The following is an 18,746-nucleotide window of genomic DNA, read 5'->3' as shown; positions in this document are numbered from 1 at the left end:
CCCTGTGTTCTGGGATCGAGCCCCATGTTGGGCTCCCTGCTCAGCAGGGGCCCTGCTTCTCCTTCTCCCCTTCCCCCTGCTTGTGTTCTCTCTCAAATAAGTAAATAAAATATTTTAAAAAAAAAACCTATTTGTGTACAGCAGATTTATAATCACCGTAGTTAACTGTAGATAAGTTACTTCAACTATAGGTAACAAAGTTACTACTTCACACTAAAATACAGAAAGTACTGGCTCATTTGCCACAAAGTGAATGGAACTAGAGGGTATTACACTAAGTGAAATAAGTCAATCAGAGAAAGAATTATCATATGACCTCACTCATATGTGGAATTTAAGAAACAAAACAAGAGGATCAAAGAGGATCATAGGGGAAGAGAGGAAAAAATAAGATGAAACCAGAGAGGGATTCAAACCATAAGAGACTCTTAAATCATAGGAAATAAACTGAGGGTTGCTGGAGGGGAGTCACGGGGGGTTGGGGTAACTGGGTGATGAACATTAAGGAGGGCATGTGATGTAATGAGCACTGGGTATTATATACGACTGAAGAATCACTGAACTCTAATTCTAAACTAGTAATACATTATATGTTAGTTCACTGAATTTAAATTTTAAAAAATTTAAAAGTACTGGCTCAGTTTGCAACTCCGAAAGGAAAATTAAGGGAATCCAGAACTTTTTCTGCTTCTTGGACAAAAAAAAATAGGCAGATGATGGGTTAAATTATTACATTGTAATACCTCTTATGACATCCAAGTGTTTGAGAACTTCCAAGCTGTTTGTTTTTAAAAAGACTTTCAGGGACGCCTGGGTGGCTCAGTTGGTTAAGCGGCTGCCTTCGGCTCAGGTCATGATCCCAGTCCTGGGATTGAGTCCCACATCAGGCTCCTTGCTCAGCAGGGAGCCTGCTTCTCCCTCTGCCTCTGCCTGCCACTCTGTCTGCCTGTGCTCACTCTCTCTGACAAATAAATAAATAAATAAAATCTTTAAAAAAAATAAATAAAAAGACTTTCAAAGCCCTCAGCCGTGGTGTTCAAAAAGTGAATGTCATACACTGAAACTAATAATTAACAACAAATCTTCCATTTATTTGAAGCAATTCAATTTCAAAACTTTAAGTTACAGCAGTCACAGAAAAAAAAAAACGGGGAACGGTCAGAAACAATAAAAGAATAATCAGGAGTGCTGCATTTTTTTAACACTGTCATGGCTTTATTCAAAACACAGTTGCACAAAAGTATTAACTTCAAAGTTTTTAAAGGAGAGTTTTGAGGAAATTTAACACACTATATACATACTGCCATACAAAGAGCATTAAAATAGGACCAAAAACTTCTACAAAATATAAAACCCACCCTTCCTTATTTGCGTGAAAATACCACCCACAAAGCTAAATAAGTCTTAAAAAGTTATCTGGAGGCTCTAAATGTTGTTTTCAAACCAAAGAACTCTAATTTTGATTGCACAATAAGATGATTGATAAGAAAGTCAGTATATAGATTTCATTTTAAAAATAAGTATTTTATAGTCTGGCATATACTATGCAATGAGAATTCTTAGGGACTATAACAGGGCATTTCAAGTGTTAAAAAAGGAGTAAAATGTTAGCCTTTTGGAGATACCAGTCCCCCCACTGAACTTATTCCAAGAGTTTTATTTCAGTCACTTGTACAACTTTTTTAGTTTACCCACAAATAACTTTGTAATTTTTACTTTAAAACCCCAAGTCATACATCTGAAACTAAAAAAGAAGCTCTTCACTCCATTATTTAAATGTGTCCCAGTATAGAAGTATAACTTCAATTAATTTGCTGATGCGAACATTAAAAAACTCAGATATTCAAAACAGTGGAAAAAAACCCAAGATTTAAAAAGCAATTGCCTTGAACACGGAGCCTCTGCAAAAAAAGGGGAATGTACTTGTCTACTTATATTATCATATTTAGTAGCTGTATAAAGAAACACAGCCAGCCTAAATATTTTTCTACTTTTAGTGGGTTTCCACTTGAAAACAAATCTTAATTTTAGCATTTAGTTTCAAATATTTTTCCAATTGCCCAGTGTATTCCAATTAGAAGTTATATCTGGTAATACCTTAAAACTGTAGGAAGAATAATTAAAGGTTCTACTCCAAAAAATTAGAAATACTTTGCAGTGTGGTATCTAAACCATTTGGGAAGCTAACCTCCCCCCAAATTTGACCTGAATGTCTCACTAATTATCAACAGGCAATTGTTCTAACTTTTGTGGAACAGCAATGCTGTTTCTGAAAGCTTCCTCTGCTTTCTTTCTTCACCCTATTAATACAGTCTATACATCTTGTCAACCAAGAGAGTTACAATAACCAGAATCTGTTACATAAAACTGTATTGATAATAGTATTCATAGCTCAGAAAATACTCAATTTCTTTCATTTAGCTTGTTTAAAACTGAGACCGTCTGAAAAGGTTGCTGAGGTATAAAAGACTAAATAAAGGTCTTCCTGGAGAGCCGTAAGTTTCCCAACTTTTTTTGGAGATAGAGAGAAGGGAGTGAAACAAGGAATGAAAGTGATCATAAAGGAATTGCTGGGAGGAAGAAAAAGAATGCACACTTAAAAACAAAACAAAATTAACAACCGCTGGCATGTCGTGATTTTCAGCTAGAAAAACAAAGGGCTCACCTGCATGTCTCTGAACTTAATACAAGCATTTTTCCTTCAAAAATAAAATCTTATTAGTCACCTGGCTTAAAAGGTTTCAGAAGCCTCCACAAAAGCCTTGAACTATATTGTTGAATAGAACCTTTGCTATTCTGCTCCTACTTTCTAGGTTACTCATGTGACAAAAAAAGCACCCAAATACCCATACCCCAAAAAACAAAAAACAAAAACAAGTCATTGCCTTCAAACTAAAGATCTCTGGGTCACCTCTAAAAATATAACCAACTTATCAGTCAAGAGACTATTTTCATTTCATATTCCAGCCGACTGTGATTTCAGTTGACTTATAAATAACTTTATAACCTTATGAATGAAATGCACCAAACTACACCTGTGTAAAAGTGATCATGTTTTAATTATGGGCTAAAAATAACTAATACAGTGAGCCTGAATGAGAAAAATGAAGATTCTAAATAAATTTCACAATGGGGTCAAGGAAAACTTTTTCTCTACATATGATATGATCATTAACAGACTAGTAAATCTTATTTGGAATGATAAGGCAAAAATAGTAAAACCACACTTTTCCTATAAAAAGTTACAGGTTATCTTCCGTAGGGATCGCTATGGTACATGAAGAAACAAAGAAGATGGGATCACTCTATTGCACACCCAGGAACATTAGGGAATCTGGTCTTAGAATGATCTAGTCATCTTCTTCATCTCCATCATCTTCAGCATCTCGTTTCCTTTTTTCCCCTCGAAGACCTTCTTCTTCTGAAAGAAGAATGAAAGAAAAATTTACAATGTATTTTCCACAAATGAATATTTATCAAATTACAGTTGTGAATCTATCTTATTGAAAACTTAATGGCAGGGGCACCTGGGTGGCTCAATGGGTTAAGCCTCTGCCTTCGGCTCGGGTCACGATCTCAGGGTCCTGGGATCAAGCCCCACATTTGGGCTCTCTGCTCGGCAGGGAGCCTGCTTCCTCCTCTCTCTCTCTGCCTGCCTCTCTGCCTATCTGTGACCTCTGTCTGTCAAATAAATAAATAAAATCTTTGGGGGGAAAAAAAAAAGAAAACTTAGTGGCATAAAAAATCATACGTCAAGTTTCCTCTCTGAATTTCTTTCAATTTTGGTGTACTGAACAGACTTAATAGACTTAGAAATCCATAAATAATGATAGTTTGCTGTGCACCCTTGTGGCCAAATCATGAAGTACAGACCAAGAACTAGGGGTCAGTCATTAAGAGTCATTAGTAAACTTTTAAGTTTATTTTGAAAGGCCTAGGTAAGGAGTACTAGAGAGCAAATCTCAAAAGAACATTATCTCGGAGTTCAACTGCTCTTCTCTTAGGGACAAGGCTTCATTCATCCTCTTCAAAATGAAAGACCTAAGAAAATAATAAATTAAGCTCAAGGTTATCTCATCTCTTCATACCAGTTTTGAAAATAAATGTTATAGGCTGGGGGTTTTTTTTAATGAAATTATTGAATGCCTTGAGAAAATTACTTTTTTAAGATTTTATTTATTTATTTGATAGACAGAGATCACAAGTAAGCAGAGAGGCAGGCAGAGAGAGAGGGAGGAAGCAGGCTCCCTGCTGAGCAGAAAGCCCGATGCGGGGCTCGATCCCAGGACTCGGGGATCATGACCTGAGCCGAAGGCAGAGGCTTAACCCACTGAGCCACCCAGGCGCCCCGAAAATTACTTTTTTTTTTTAAAGATTATTTATTTGACAGAGAGAGAGCACAAGTAGTCAGAGAAGCAGGCACAGACAGAGGGAGAAGCAGGATCCCTGCTGAGCAGAGAGCCCCATGCTGGGCTCAATCTCAGGACCCTGGGATCAGGACCTGAGCTGAAGGCAGATGCTTAACCGACTGAGCCAGGCGCCCCAGAAAATTACTCTTTTAAAAGGTTTTATGGGGCACGGTGACTTAGCCAGACATCTGCCTTCGGCTCAGGTCATGATCTCAGGATCCCGAGATGGAGTTCCACATGGGATCCACGCTAGACCTGGAGCCTAAGATTCGCTCTCTTAGGGCACCTGAGTAGCTCAGTTGTTAAGTGTCTGTCTTCAGCTCAGGTCATGATCCCAGGGTCCTGGGATCGAGCCCTGCATCAGGCTCACTGCTCGGCAGGAAGCTTGCTTCTCCCTCTCCCACTCCCCCTGCTTGTGTTCCCTCTTTTGCTGTCTCTCTCTCTGACAAATAAATAAAATCAATCTTTAAAAAAAAAAAAAAAAATCCCTCTCTCCCTCTCTTACAACCCCCACTACTACTTGCACGCTCTCTCCTTTCTCTTAAAAAAAAAAAAAAAAAAGAAGGTTTTACACCTCTCAAGGCACTCTATGTTACCAAAATCAAATCAGGGGCCAGTAATAATTTGAATTATTATAAACACATTCTTTAAAGCATGTGAATAATAGCTCTAACTTTAATGTCAGGATTCCTTTTATGGCTAATGCAACTCACCCTCTTCTTCCTCTTCTTCCCCTTCTTCAACATAGTCATCATCATCTTCTTCATCCTTGAAAACCAAATATTCAGTTTGAGAATAAAAAGCCTTTACATACTTTTTCATCGTTTCGTAGTAATACATTCCAACAAAAGCAAAAAAATCTATGGTTATTCTGTGAATGTTCTAACAACCTCTGCCTAACATATAAGTCTTTTTTAAGAACGCAACTAAATCTAGCTTATGAAAATAAGTTACATTTTAGACCAGCGCTGTTTAAAAGAACTTTCTGGAACAATGGAAATGTCCTGCATCTGTGCTGTCCACACGTGGCCACTGAGCATTTAACATGTGACCAGCACAAGGGCGCCTGGCTGCCTGAGTCAGTAGAGCATGCAACTCTTGATCTCAAGGTTGTGAGTTTGAACTCCAGTGAGTGTAAAGATTACTTAAAAATAAAAAATCTTTAAATAATTATAAAATAAAATAAAATGTGACCAGTACAAATGAGGAACTCAATTTTTCATTTTATTTAATTTTAACTGAAATAACCAAAATGTGCCCAGTGGCTACTATAACGGACAGAGTTAACTTGACAATTTCAAAGAAAGGTTTCCTATTTTATAGAGTGAGATAGAAGTTACCTGAATCCTAGCCCCAACATAGTTAACATGCATTGAATAAGTCACTTAATCTCCCTGGACCTCATTTTTCCAATCAATAAAAGAAAAGTGTTCATCTAGAAAGATCTCTAAGTTTCTCCTACATCTAAAAATGTACACATCAAAATAGCAATGTCAATAAACCACAAAACTTGATCTACAACCTTTATGGAAGGAGCTATTCTGGATAGCTAAGATGTAAACACAGCCTTGAAACATCATAACAGGTTTTTTTGTTGTTGTTTCTTGTTTTTTTACTTTAACCAATTGGGATAGAAATCTCTAAAGTGCCCTCCTACCATTTTATGCTAAACCTAACAAACCTTTCTCTTGAATAATCAGTCATAATCATTTGATCATGAACATAACACTAATTAGTATTTCCTGATTCCCTCAGGGCCTATCAAAATATGTAGGATGGTTTTCTCCTTTTAAAAACAACCTTGGGGGTGCCTGGGGGGCTCAGTTGGTTGGGCGACTGCCATCAGCTCAGGTCGTGATCCCGGACTCCCGGGATCGAGTCCCACATTGGGCTCCCAGCTCCATGGGGAGTCTGCTTCTCCCTCTGACCCTCCCTCCTCTCATGCTCTCTCTCTCATTCTCTCTCTCAAATAGATAAATAAAATCTTTAAAAAACAAATTAAATATAATTTATTATATTTATTATTTATTTATTTATTTTATATTTTTTAAAATAAAGTAAAATAAAAAATAATAAATTAAAATGACCCTGGCCTCTACTTTAAATTGTATCTTTTCCTAGTTTTCATGCCTTGTTCTTTTCAATTTCACTACTTCAATTTTAATCTGCTATAGATTCAGAAAATAGACTGACAAGCTTATTAGAGAATTGAATATAAAACAGGTTTAGAATAACAGCTTGAACACTCACCTACGTAGAAAGAAAATGTCTTTTGTTGCTATATTTTGGCTAATCAGAGGTCTTTTACACTTACCGCCATGTTCTAAATAGTTGAGTTCTACCATATGTTTGAAAAAAAATGGAACAAATCTAGGGTCTCCCCTCCAACCCCACAAAAGTTTAATGCTCCTTAAAAATACTTTTAAGTGGCAAATGTCAAGAATTCCTGGGTAGTTAGGGGAAAACTTGGACAACCCATCCTTTTCATAGTATCCACAGCCCCATTTGTGTCTAAAAATACTAAACAGAACCTAATTTCCCAGCATGTAGGTAGAATCCCCTGAGAAACTCGACTGTAGGAAACTTGTATCAGAAAACAATCTTATACAACCAATTCAAACACTGGAAAGCATTCTGTACCAGAACACCATCAAGATATAAAGAGGAGAAGGAATAAATGGGGTAGTCAGTAGCATAAAAAGGAACCACAATAAAAATCAGAAAATCTAAAGCTTTAAACTAAAGTGGAAAAGAAAGGAAGTAGAGGAGAGGGGACAGGGAAGGGGGAGGGAGGGGAAGGAAAAGGAAAGAGAGAAAAGAGAGAGAGAGAAAGAAAGATAAGGGACACATTTTAAATATCTCAGATCTGTGGAGAATGATAAATGAGGATGTTTAAGTATTTGTGATTTTAAAAAAAAAACACTTGAGATACTAATCACATTTATACTTTGACAATTTAGAAAACCCCAAGTCTCAAAATCTAATAGCGTCTCCAGATTTTGTTTTAAACAAAATATGCTTAGATTACTTGATTCATACTTTTAAGCCTTTCTTAAAATGGGAAGTACAGCTGACATACAGTATTACGTGAATTTCAGGGGCACAACACAGTGATTCCACAAGGCTGCACCTTAAACTTGGCTTACCACAAGGAGAGCTATCATCCAAGCCTTCAATGTTTATAGTGTCATCTATTAGATGATATCCCTCAATAAAAACAGCTTTTACCAGCTTGTTCAGTAGTAACTATGATCTTTCCCTAACTAATGGGAAAGAACTCTTTGCTCATTGTACTTTGTATAGTCCAGAGGGATTGCAATTCCCAATTCTTCTAAAGTCCCCATCCCCATTTTTAAAGAAATATACTACAGAAACATAAAGCCCCTCTTTATACACATTAATTTCTGACCTCTGAAGAGTAACTGAAATAAAAATGATAATCAAACCAAAAACAGCTACTCAATTCCCGTTTCCATCTCCTTCTACTTTCTTTTTAAATCTCAACAGTCTCGGAAGCTTGTACTGACTTTCATCTTCTAAAAATATGTTTAAAACGTAACTAATTAAAAATACTAAAAACATCGTTTTTAGTATTCAAACCATTCATGTTTGAAAGCTTCTGTAGCCAGGTACTACACTGACCTGACGTTGTGGTTATCATCTCAGAGATTTTTACTCTTTACTTGACTGTGCCACTTTTATTTTACTTATTTATTTTTGAGGGAATCTTTTTTTTAAAAAGATTTTATTTATTTATTTGACAGACAGAGATCACAAGTAGGCAGAGAGGCAAGCAGAGAGAGAGGTGGAGGCAGGCTCCTTGATAAGCAGACAGCCCAATGCAGGGCTCGATCCCAGGACCTGGGATCATGACCTGAGCCGAAGGCAGAGGCTTTAACCCACTGAGCCACCCACGCGCCCCAAGAATCTTTTTTATTTTTAAGATTTTATTTATTCATTTTTGCAACAGAAAGAGAGAGGGAGAGAGAGAGGGAAAGCATGGGCAGGGGGAGGGACAGAGGGAGAAGCAGACTCCCCACTGAGCAGGGAGCCCCACTGGGGACTCAGTCTGGGAGGGAGCCCCACCTGGAACTCAATCCCAGGACCCTGGGATCATGACCTGAGCCAAAGGCAAATGCTTAACCAACGGAACCTCCCAGGGACCCTGACTATGTCACTTTTAGTTAATGTTCCCCAAAATTCAATGGAATGATAAACACAAACATCTGCAGTTGGTTGAAAGTCATTTTTAAACTACTTAATACTATACAGACTTAATAAAGAATTACTGACAAAGACAAAAGCCAAATAACATGAGTCCATTATTTTATTAAATAACTTAAAACTTAGGGGAGGGACACCTGGGTGGCTAAGTCGGTTAAGCACCTGCCTTTGGCTCAGGTCATGATCCCAGGGTTCTGGGATCAAGTCCTGCATCCAGTTCCTTGCTCAGCAAGAAGCCGCTTCTCCCTCTGCCTGCCGCTTCCCCTACTTGTGCTCTCTCTGTCTATCTAACAAATTAACTCTTTTATAAATAAACATACAAACAAACAGGGGCAAAATATTCAAGCTGTATGCTGATGTAAACTGAACGGGCTGATTTTCTCTAGGAATGCTTATTGTACAGCTGCTGACTCACTAAGGCCCCAACCAAGTTTAAGTTCTATTTTTCCACATTAGTTTCATATTTAAAATGGTATCAGAAAAAAATTATCATTGATCAGTGATATTATCTATCTAACCAATGTAAAGGTCATTAGGAGAACAAATAAGAATACTAACAATTTCTAGTCTAAATAAGACATATTATTTTTGATAATAAAAAACTTGAATTATGAAAATAAAACTCAGTAATTTAAAAACATTAGGAGGAAACTAATTCCCAGGAGCTAAAGATCATTTGTTCAAGTCAACTGACACTTCCTGTGAGCTTACTATGTCCCTGTCAGTGCACGAGATGCTGAGATACAAAGACAGATGAGCGTCCCCTTAAGGAGCTCACCATCTAGGAGAAAGTGGCCAAACAAACAAGTTTTTACAAAAGTGCCTACAGGCAACAGAAGACTAAATGAGATTCAAAGGTAACGGAGGAAGGAGAGATTATCTATAAAAAGTTACAGAAAGCTTCAATAATGAGACAACTCCAGAACTAAGTTTTTAAAGAGCTCACAAAGCATGCACAAAGTGTGCTCTCTCTCCCTCTCTAGTATATATGTAAATAAAATGTCACGAATGTGTACATAAAATCAGTGCACTTGTCAGGCTTCAACTATACTTATGTTTACCTTCGTAAAAAAGAAAATAAAGTTGATCAGAGAGCATGGGTAGAAAGTCTTTTCAGATAAGAGCAAACAATGTATCTACAGACAGAAAGGCAAGAAACAGCCTGGTATGACAATTAAATTTGGTATTGGGGGAGAAGAGGCTGGAGAAGGAAGCAGGGGCCAGATAATGATGGGCCTTGTATGCCTGGGTGGCAACAGGGAAACATTAAAGTGTTTCAACATTAAAGTGATACCATCACATCTGCATTCAGGCTAGGCAGGTACAAACCGAACCATTGAAGAGACACTTAAGTGGTGACACTGTTTTCAGACAGGCCATTTGGAAAGCTACTACAAAACTGTAAGCAAGAAATCATCAGGGCAACGAAAGTTTTCCTGAGTGCCTACAATGTGCCAGTGACTAGACACTTGACATATATTATCTTGTTAAATCCTTCAAAGAAGCCTAAGAGGTTGATACAATCTTTGTTTTACAAAGGAAGCTGAGGCTCTGAAACTTTTGTAAAATGTTTCCACCACACTTTGAAGTACAGCTCCGGGCAGACTGGATTTGAAAGATACCTGGGCAGTAAAATCAATATGCATTTAGGATTATCTGGATACAGTCTGAGCTGGGGGACAGTGAGGAAAAATGACAGGCAAGACAGATACACTCAGACCCACACGTTAGGAACAACTTTCAGATTTCTACACAACTCACTATTTACAGTACTTGGCGCTATGCCTAAATAATTAATTTTCAGCACACATAAAAGGTGCCCATTCACCTGGATTTCTTCTTTCATTAAGTATGAGAGGCCCACTTCCTCTTCTCCCTCTCCCAGTTCTGAGCCTGCTTCATCTTCATCCTCATCCTCCTCCTCCTCCTCTTCCTCCTCCTCTTCTTCATATTCTTCAGGTGGACCGGCTTCATCTTCCTCTTCCTCTTCATCATCTTCATCTCCATCTTTAATAATATTTTAAAAGATGAGCAAATGGCTGAGCAAATTTTCTTGCAAGTATGTTGATCCTATCCACCCTTGCTCCAGTCACTTCAAATTCTTAAGCCAACGGGTAAGCGGAAAGTATCTCAGGGTGATTTTCTTTTTTTAAGATTTCCCTTTTAAGGGGTGGGTGGGTGGCTCAGTCGGTTAAGCGTCCAACTCTTGATTTCAACTCAGGTCATGATCTCAGGGTCATGAGTCAGGCTCCATACTCAGTGGGAAGTCTCTTTGACTCCTTCCCTCTGCGCCTCTCCCTGCTTATGCACACATACGTGCTCTCTCTCTCTCTCTAAAATAAATAAGTAAATCTCTTTAAAAAAAAAAAAGATTTCCCTTTTACAACATCCATATTTTCTATTTGAGAAATATGGTTTCTATTTTTTTTTTAAGATTTTATTTATTTATTTGACACAGAGAGAATGAGGACAAGCAGGGGGTAGGGACAGAGGAAGAGAGAGAAGCAGACTCCCCACTGAGCAGGGAGCCTGAGGATGTGGGGCTTGCTCCCAGAACACTGGGATCATGACCTGAGCTGAAGGCAAACACTTAACCTACTGAGCTACCCAAGTGCCCCAAGAAATATGGTTCCTATTTTATTTATTTATTTATTTATTTATTTTAAGATTTTATTTATTTGAGAGAGAGCGCAAGCAAGCTAGAGCATGAGCCGGGGAAGGGAGAGGGAGAAACAGATTCCCCTGCTGAGCAGAGAGCCCCATGTGGGACTCAATCCCAGGACCCTGGGATCATGACCTGAGCCAAAGGCAGATATTTAACCCACTGAGCCACCCAGACGCCCCAAAATATGGTTTCTAAATACTGAAATATTTCCAACATACACATTTTCATTGAAACATTACATGCACTAAAGTTTGTTTTACCTTGTGGACACTTCAAAACCACCTTCTCTATCATTCTATCATTTTCTATTAGATTTCTTTTTACAGTAAAAAAATTTTCAACCAAGAGTAACAGTGTCGGGACGCCTGGGTGGCTCGGTTGGTTGAGCGGCTGCCTTCAGCTCAGGTCATGATCCCAGCGTCCTGGGATCGAGTCCCGCATCGGGCTCCTTGCTCAGCGGGGAGCCTGCTTCTCCCTCTGCCTCTGCCTGCCTCTCTGTCTGCCTGTGCTCACTCTCTCTGACAAATAAATAAATAAAATCTTTAAAAAAAAAAAAAAAAAAAAGAGTAACAGTGTCCCATTACTAACAACAGCCATTCCATCATCTGATCTGTTAGTCACCCATTTATCCAATAATATATATTCACCATCTAATACTAGAACATTTCCATCACCCCCTACACCCCCCCCTCACTTCGAAAAAACCCATAATCATTAACAGTCACTCCCCATTCTCCTCTCACCCAGCCCTGGAAACCACTACTCTACTTTCTGTTTCTATGAATTTGCCTATTCTGGGCATTTCATACAAATGGAGTCACACAAAATGTGGCCTTTTGTGTCTAGCTTCTTTCACTACACAGAATGTTTTCAATGTTACAGCACGTATCAGTAGTTCATTCATTCTTAGACTGAATAATATTTCATTGTATGGCTATATCGCATTGTTCATCCATCAGTTGACAGACCATTTGGGTTGTTTCTATTTCTTGACTATTATAGATAACGTTACAAAAAGGAACGATTCCTTTTTTTAAAAAAAGGTACTATTTAACAAATTCCCACTTTTACCAGGTAGTGGTTAAACAAGTTCATACGGATATAAAATTTCACAGAGCTTGACAGTATAATAATCATTTAATTCCCCAAAGGTATCAGAAACCTGAAAGAACAAATACAGGATTAGGACTGTGGGTTTTGTAGTTTTTCTTGTCTTACTAACATCTTTTTTTTTCAACACCTAAATATCCAAGCCCAATCGAAATGGCATAGCTAGGCTGGAGCCTATATTTACAAGCATCAAGAATGATTACCCTCATCCTCCTCTTCTGAGTCTGGTGCTTCGTTATCCTCCTGATCAAATCCATCTAAGTAGGTGATTTGCTGCAGCAGCTCAAAAATACTTTCTCTGTAATCTTCCAGGTTTGTGATCTCACAGTTAAACAAGTCGAGACTTTTCAAATTTTTAAGATTTTGCTGGAAAAGTAAAAAGTTAAAACTTAAACATTTCAAGATTTTAAATACTATGTTCTTTCTTTTTGATTCATGAACCAGAAAATATATATTTGAAATCAAAAGAATGACTTGGGGGTTTTTCAAATTTTATGACAAAGAGTTTTGGTATCAATTATCTCTCTTTTTTAAAAGATTTATTTATTTGAGAGGCAGAGAGAGGGAGGGAGCAAGTGAGCACAAGGGGAGGAGAGAAAAGGGAGAGGAAAAAGCAGGGAAGCAGGATCCCCATTGAGCAGGGTAGGGAGCGGGGCTCCATCTGACCTCAGAATCACACCTTAGCTGAAGGCAGAAGCTCAACCAGCTGAGCCACCCAGGCACCCCACCCCCACCCCAAATAACAATTCTCTTAATGAGGCCCTGTATGTAAACTCCACAAGAATAGGAACTTTGTTTTTCCACCACTGAATCTCCAGCACCTGGCTTAGTGCCTTACTATAGTAGCCATTCAATATATTTTGTTGACCAAGTAGGTACATAAATAGGCAACAACAATAATGTGTTTAGCTTAAATCCAGTCAAGCTCATTGTCAACAATTTCAACCTCCTCCCAAGCTTTTTTAAATTGGAGCAACAATTTTTGTGAGTTTCACTTCATCTCATACCAGGAAAGAAAGGAGCAAATAAAATAACTAAAAAAAAAAAAAAAAAAAGAAGGAAGGAAAAAGAATAGTACTTAAGAAAATACTGGGAAGTTTAAAACCAGATATTCAACTCCTGAAGTTAATGATAAATAAATTTCTCTTAGATTTAAAAATTTATCTGTTTCACTCTAAGAGAAAACAGTAAAACATATAGCTACATATAGATAAAAACCTCTAAGAAATTCAGAAGTTTCAAAGAGTGAAATATAAATCAGCAAGATAAAACACAATCAAATCTCAGCAGAACAACCAAAAAAGACCAAGTTCGGAGACTTTCCACTCACCAAAGCTTCTACTGTACTGAGATCTTTGATTTTATTTCCACTCAGATTGAGGTAGGTAAGATTAGGACATTTCTCTGCCAGGACTTCCAAACCTCCAGAAATTATATTGTCACTAAGTTCCAACTATATATTCAACATGGAGGAAAAACAAACAATGATGAAGGCTTAGAGCAAATCAGATTTTTTTTAAGTTTTTGTTTTTTAAATAGTCTTTACACCCCATGTGGGGCTCAAACCCACAATCCTGAGATCAAGAGTTACATGTTCTGACTGAGTCAGCCATGTGCACCCAGATTTTTAAAATATACCAATTTGAAGAAGAAAAACAACTGTCATTCTCTCTAGCTTCAAGAGACTGTCACAACTTATTAATTTCCAAATTCCTACCCATAATCACCAAATAATATATTAGAACTTCTATATAATAAGTTTCTAATCCAAATTTGGTTCCAGATGTGTTACAGATAGATTTTATGTTTCAGAGAAAAACATTTGGTAGATATTAAACCCAAATTGATATCATAAAACAATTTCATTATTAAACTTAAATTTGTAAAAGCTGTATTAGAGCTGATTCTAAAAATCCTACATAACCCATTCTCTTATCTCTAAAAATTTAGAACCTTCTAATTAAAAGGCAGAATGGTGGTTTCATTTGGCCAAAACCTAGACATACTAGCCCTTGGCATCAGAACTATGATGATTTCACACTTAATACCAACTTACCTTTCGAAGTTTATTTAAGCTGGGCAACCGGGCCAGTGAACTTAGTTCCACATTAGCCATACTCAGAAACTCTAGTTTTTTAAAAGCATCATTCAGGCCTTCAATTTCCCCATTGACACACAGGCAATTATCAAGGACTAACTCTGTCACCTGTAAGACAGAAAATGAATGATTCTTTACTCTGAGTCTGTTTAGCAAAAGACCTGGGTCAAGACACACTGGAAATCTGAATATTTAAACCATGAATCCCCCTTACACAGATCCTTTTCATTCTCTCCTCCCCCATCAAAAATTTAAATACAATCTAAAGTCATCATTATAAGTTAAACTTTTAAATTTAAACTTAGACCAAGAAGTTCAATGCCTGCTCAAATACGTGATGCATAAAAAATAAAACTTTGGGGACGCCTGGGTGGCTTAGTTAAGCCGCTGCCTTTGGCTCAGGCCATGATCCCAGGATCCTGGGACTGAGTCTCACATCGGGCTCCTTGCTCCACAGGGAGCCTGCTTCTCTCTCTGCCTCTGCCTGCCACTCTGCCTGCTTTTGTGCGCTCTTTCTCTCTCTCTGACAAATAAATAAATACAATCTTTTTTAAAAATAAATAAATAAATAAAACTTTGAAAAAGGTCCCATGTGAAACTTGCTTCCGCCCCTGATAAGAAGGATTCTCAGGGCATATATTTACGTAGTGAGGGGATGCCCAGACTACTGGGAAAGGATTCAAGTGAGCTGCCCTAAAACAGCAGGGAGAAGAAAGGAAACTATTTTATTCACATTAAAACCCCCTTATCTTCAGTTGATAAATGCCACCATAGCTCAAAAATACCTTGTTACCTTTCATGAAGAAATGTTAGAAAGCTCATTTTGAGAAAGCTGGCTTTCGGAGGTTATTTGTTCTTAATGGCAGGGCCAAACAATGTCGCCCAGAACAATACATCCTTGACAAGATGTTATTTCTCCGTAACACCCTGGTAGCATTTTTGTGGACTTCTCCCCATTGGGGGGTGGACGGGGTAGTTAGGCTGCATCCCCTTATCACATCAGAGTTGTAGAACAAAACCTGCTGGTTTTGTTAGACTTAATCTAAGGGGGAGACAGGAGATCCCGGATCTCTACTCCCAGTGCAAAAATATGTTTGAGGAATTCTGAGGCTAAAAACTAAACAAGGAATGCCACCTTCTTTATTTGAATATGACTTTGACATAATTATTTTAGAGACAGGAGTAGACATATGATCTCCTGTTCAGAAGTAAGGAAGCCAAGGGGCGCCTGGGTGGCTCAGTGGGTTAAAGCCTCTGCCTTCAGCTCAGGTCATGATCTCAGGGTCCTGGGATCGAGCTGAGATGGAGTCCCGGATCAGGCTGTCTGCTCAGCAGGGAGCCTGAGCCCCCACCCCACCCCCAACCCCAACCTCTGCCTGCCTCTCTGACTACTTGTGATCTCTCTCTGTCAAATAAATAAATAAAATCTTTAAAAAAGAAGAAGAAGTAAGGAAGCCAAGACCCAAAGGGTTAGAATGACTTGGCTAGGGTCACACACTTAGTATGACAGAGCTGTGCTTCCACTCTAAATTTTCTGACTCCTAGTCCAGGTGAATGGAGGAGAGAGGGCCACCAGATTTGGTATCAGAAAACCAGTTCTTCCACTTGAGTAAAGAACTTCACTGCCCTGGGACTCCGTTTGCTAATTTGGATTCTAGAACAATACAATCCACCTTACAAGTCTGTCTGAAAGAGAAAGGTAAATAACAAACACAAAAAGTGTTTTGTAAACTATAAAGAGCTATACAAATATAAGAGATGGTTATTACACCCTAAGGGAGGAAGGAGAGGCTGCAAAAAGACAACGTCTGGCGCCCCCCAAAATTGTAGAGGAAATTCCTATGGGTAGCATAGGTAAACAAAAGAGGGTGGGGGAGCAAATCTACTTTTCCAACCCAAGACATACAAAAAAGCATTCTAAATGTGTGCTCCTGAGAGGAAGTTTTTAAAGTTTGATTTTGTTTGTTTTCCTGCAGCCCCCAAAGAGTAGGCCCTAGAAAACTCCCAGTTCCCCTCGGATGATAGTACCGACTCTTTCCTTCTCCTTGCCTTTTGCTAATTTCAGGGAACCAGAGACTTAAAAAAGAAAAAAAAAGGTATATAAAGACCTTGGGTTCCCACTCTGCACGCCGCCACAGCCCACCAAACAGACCTACTCATCTTCTGCTCTGGTAGGCACTGGCACCACCCTCACCCGTTGAAAACAACTACATCCCTTAGAATCCACTTCTAGTGTTTATTTCAGAGGCCGCAATTAACAAGACTCTTGACGCTCTCGTCTGCGGTCTGAAGTGCCAGGTTCCTAGCTGGCCAGAGGCCGCGCTCTCGCGACCAGCGGCTCCGACCCACGGGAAACCCCACACGGGGCGGGGACTCCTCAAGAGAAAGAGGGGTCGCCTCCCCGCCGGCGTTCCCAGCGCCTCCGCCCCGGGCGGGGAGGGCTGGGAGAAGCCGAGGAGGGTGCCCTCGAAAAGGAGGCGGAAACGCCTCCCGTCCGACCCCCGAAAAGTTGGCCGCGACCAGCTTCACGTGGCCCCTCCCAAACCCGTCTCTTTAACTAAGGAGACAGCAGCCAGAGAGCATCATTTCGTTTCCCCGAATCCATCTTTAAAGCACAAAACTACTACGACCCATTTGAGTTTTTTGAGACCTTTTCCAGGGATCAAATTCGGAGTAGCGGCCACTACGACACGACACGCCGAATATCGTGACACCGCGGGGGGACGAAGAGGATTACGCCTCGCGTCCCCTCCTCACCTCTAGTCTCTGCGGCGACTCCCAAAACTTACCCGCGTTGGGGGAACCGACCGCTGACCCAGATTCCGCCCCACGGCGGTCAGCGCGCGCCGCTTCCCCGGGGAGTGGGCGCCGCTAGCAGCAGGCGGTCCTGAAACCGCCGGGGACCCCAGCCCGCGCCCGGCGCGACGTCAGTCACCCGGGCCTCGAGGCGGGGGGCACCCCCCAAAAAAGAGAAAAAGAGTTGGCAGCATTGCAGAAAAGTTGGACTAACTTCTCAGGCGACGATGGCTGCGGCAGGGGCAAGTGGGACTGGGGGGTCGCGCCCACGCCGCCGGCCCCCGGGAGGAGGAGGGAACCAAGCGGCGGAGCAGACCCCAGCACCCCGCTTCCCGCCCCCACCAGGCCTGGACTCCCGATTAGTAGAGAGCCTAAAGAGGCTAAGACCCCCAGACACACAAAAACGCCCCTAGAAACTTAAACCCTTCGCCATTTTAAGTAGAAGATTTTAATGATTTAACACTTAAAATTAAATATCCCCCAACCCTAATCCCAGGTGGGGAATAATTCATTACCCCTCCGCACACACATACCCGGACCCCCAGAAGCCCGAACCTCTGAATACAAGTCTGGTGGGGAAGGGAAGGGGGCTGAGTCATCTCACCTCCTCCGGGGCTCTGTTCCTTAACTCCAGGTTAATCCTCTTCTTCATCTCCATGTCCTCCTCCTGCTCTTCTGCTACTACTCCCTTCCCTTACCCTTTCCTGCCTTTCCCACTACCCCCAACCCTTAAATTTTAAAAGATCTGGAAATGAATGAAAAGAAAAGCAAATATAAACGCCCACCACCTCCAGATAGGTGTGGGGGAGAAAGAAGAGAATAGCAAATGGAGTCCAAGGAGTTGGGACTCTAACTCGGCTGCCCCCACCTCCTTGTCCACACACTCGCGCGCACTCACACGCACGCACACACACACAAGCACGCACACACGCGCGCGCGCGCACACACACACATACACACACACAAACACACACACACACACCCACACCCACACACACACACACACACACACACACACCGCAGTTCCTTCCCCTTCAATGGCTGCTCTGAGACTGAGCCTCCATGACACGGCACAGCCAACCCCCTGGCCTACACTCCACCCACCTCCCGAATGTATTGGTTAATTCTTCAGCATCACACTGTTTCATTGGGCCGCATAAGTGTCCATCAGTCTTCTGGGTGGACCTGAACCAGAAACGCTGTACCTATTGGCTACAACCAAGCGCGCAGTTAACTCCGATAGGTTCGGGAGGGTGTTCGTCCTGGGGAAACGATTTTGAATCCCAGTAGCCCCCCTCCTTTTCTTTGTGTGGTTGGCGCGCTTTCCCTGGGCGTTCGGACGGTTTTGATACCTGCTGGATTTGTTTCTTTCGGTTTTGTTTTTAGTGTGAAAGGGAGGAAGAAAGCAACCTTATTTTGGGCCCAGGTTGCAGGACTGATAATT

At 40.3% G+C, this 18,746-nt stretch overlaps 1 protein-coding gene across 4 annotated transcripts; it reads right to left on the bottom strand.

Moving 5' to 3' along the window:
• Positions 1-1,070: 1,070 nt before the first annotated feature.
• Positions 1,071-18,380, bottom strand: ANP32E (acidic nuclear phosphoprotein 32 family member E). Of its 4 annotated transcripts, none has more exons than XM_080801247.1 (7): positions 17,907-18,380; positions 14,465-14,614; positions 13,739-13,861; positions 12,612-12,774; positions 10,462-10,640; positions 5,123-5,177; positions 1,071-3,421 (listed from the first exon to the last, which is right to left on the bottom strand). In XM_080801247.1, exons 1-7 carry the CDS (start codon positions 17,958-17,960, stop codon positions 3,351-3,353), a joined length of 795 nt encoding a protein of 264 aa, XP_080657373.1. In that variant the 5' UTR covers positions 17,961-18,380; the 3' UTR covers positions 1,071-3,350. The 4 variants fall into 4 exon arrangements, with proteins under 4 accessions (XP_080657373.1, XP_080657376.1, XP_080657375.1 ...); XM_080801250.1 differs by having other exon boundaries at positions 14,465-14,535; positions 17,907-17,935; XM_080801249.1 differs by lacking the exon at positions 17,907-18,380 and adding an exon at positions 17,296-17,784.
• Positions 18,381-18,746: the final 366 nt, after the last annotated feature.

Source organism: Martes martes (genome assembly GCF_963455335.1).
Source record: "Martes martes genome assembly, chromosome: 4".
Lineage (NCBI taxonomy): Eukaryota > Metazoa > Chordata > Mammalia > Carnivora > Mustelidae > Martes > Martes martes.
The sequence above is the reverse complement of the archived record's forward strand: the minus strand, read 5'-3'. Positions and strand labels throughout refer to the sequence as shown.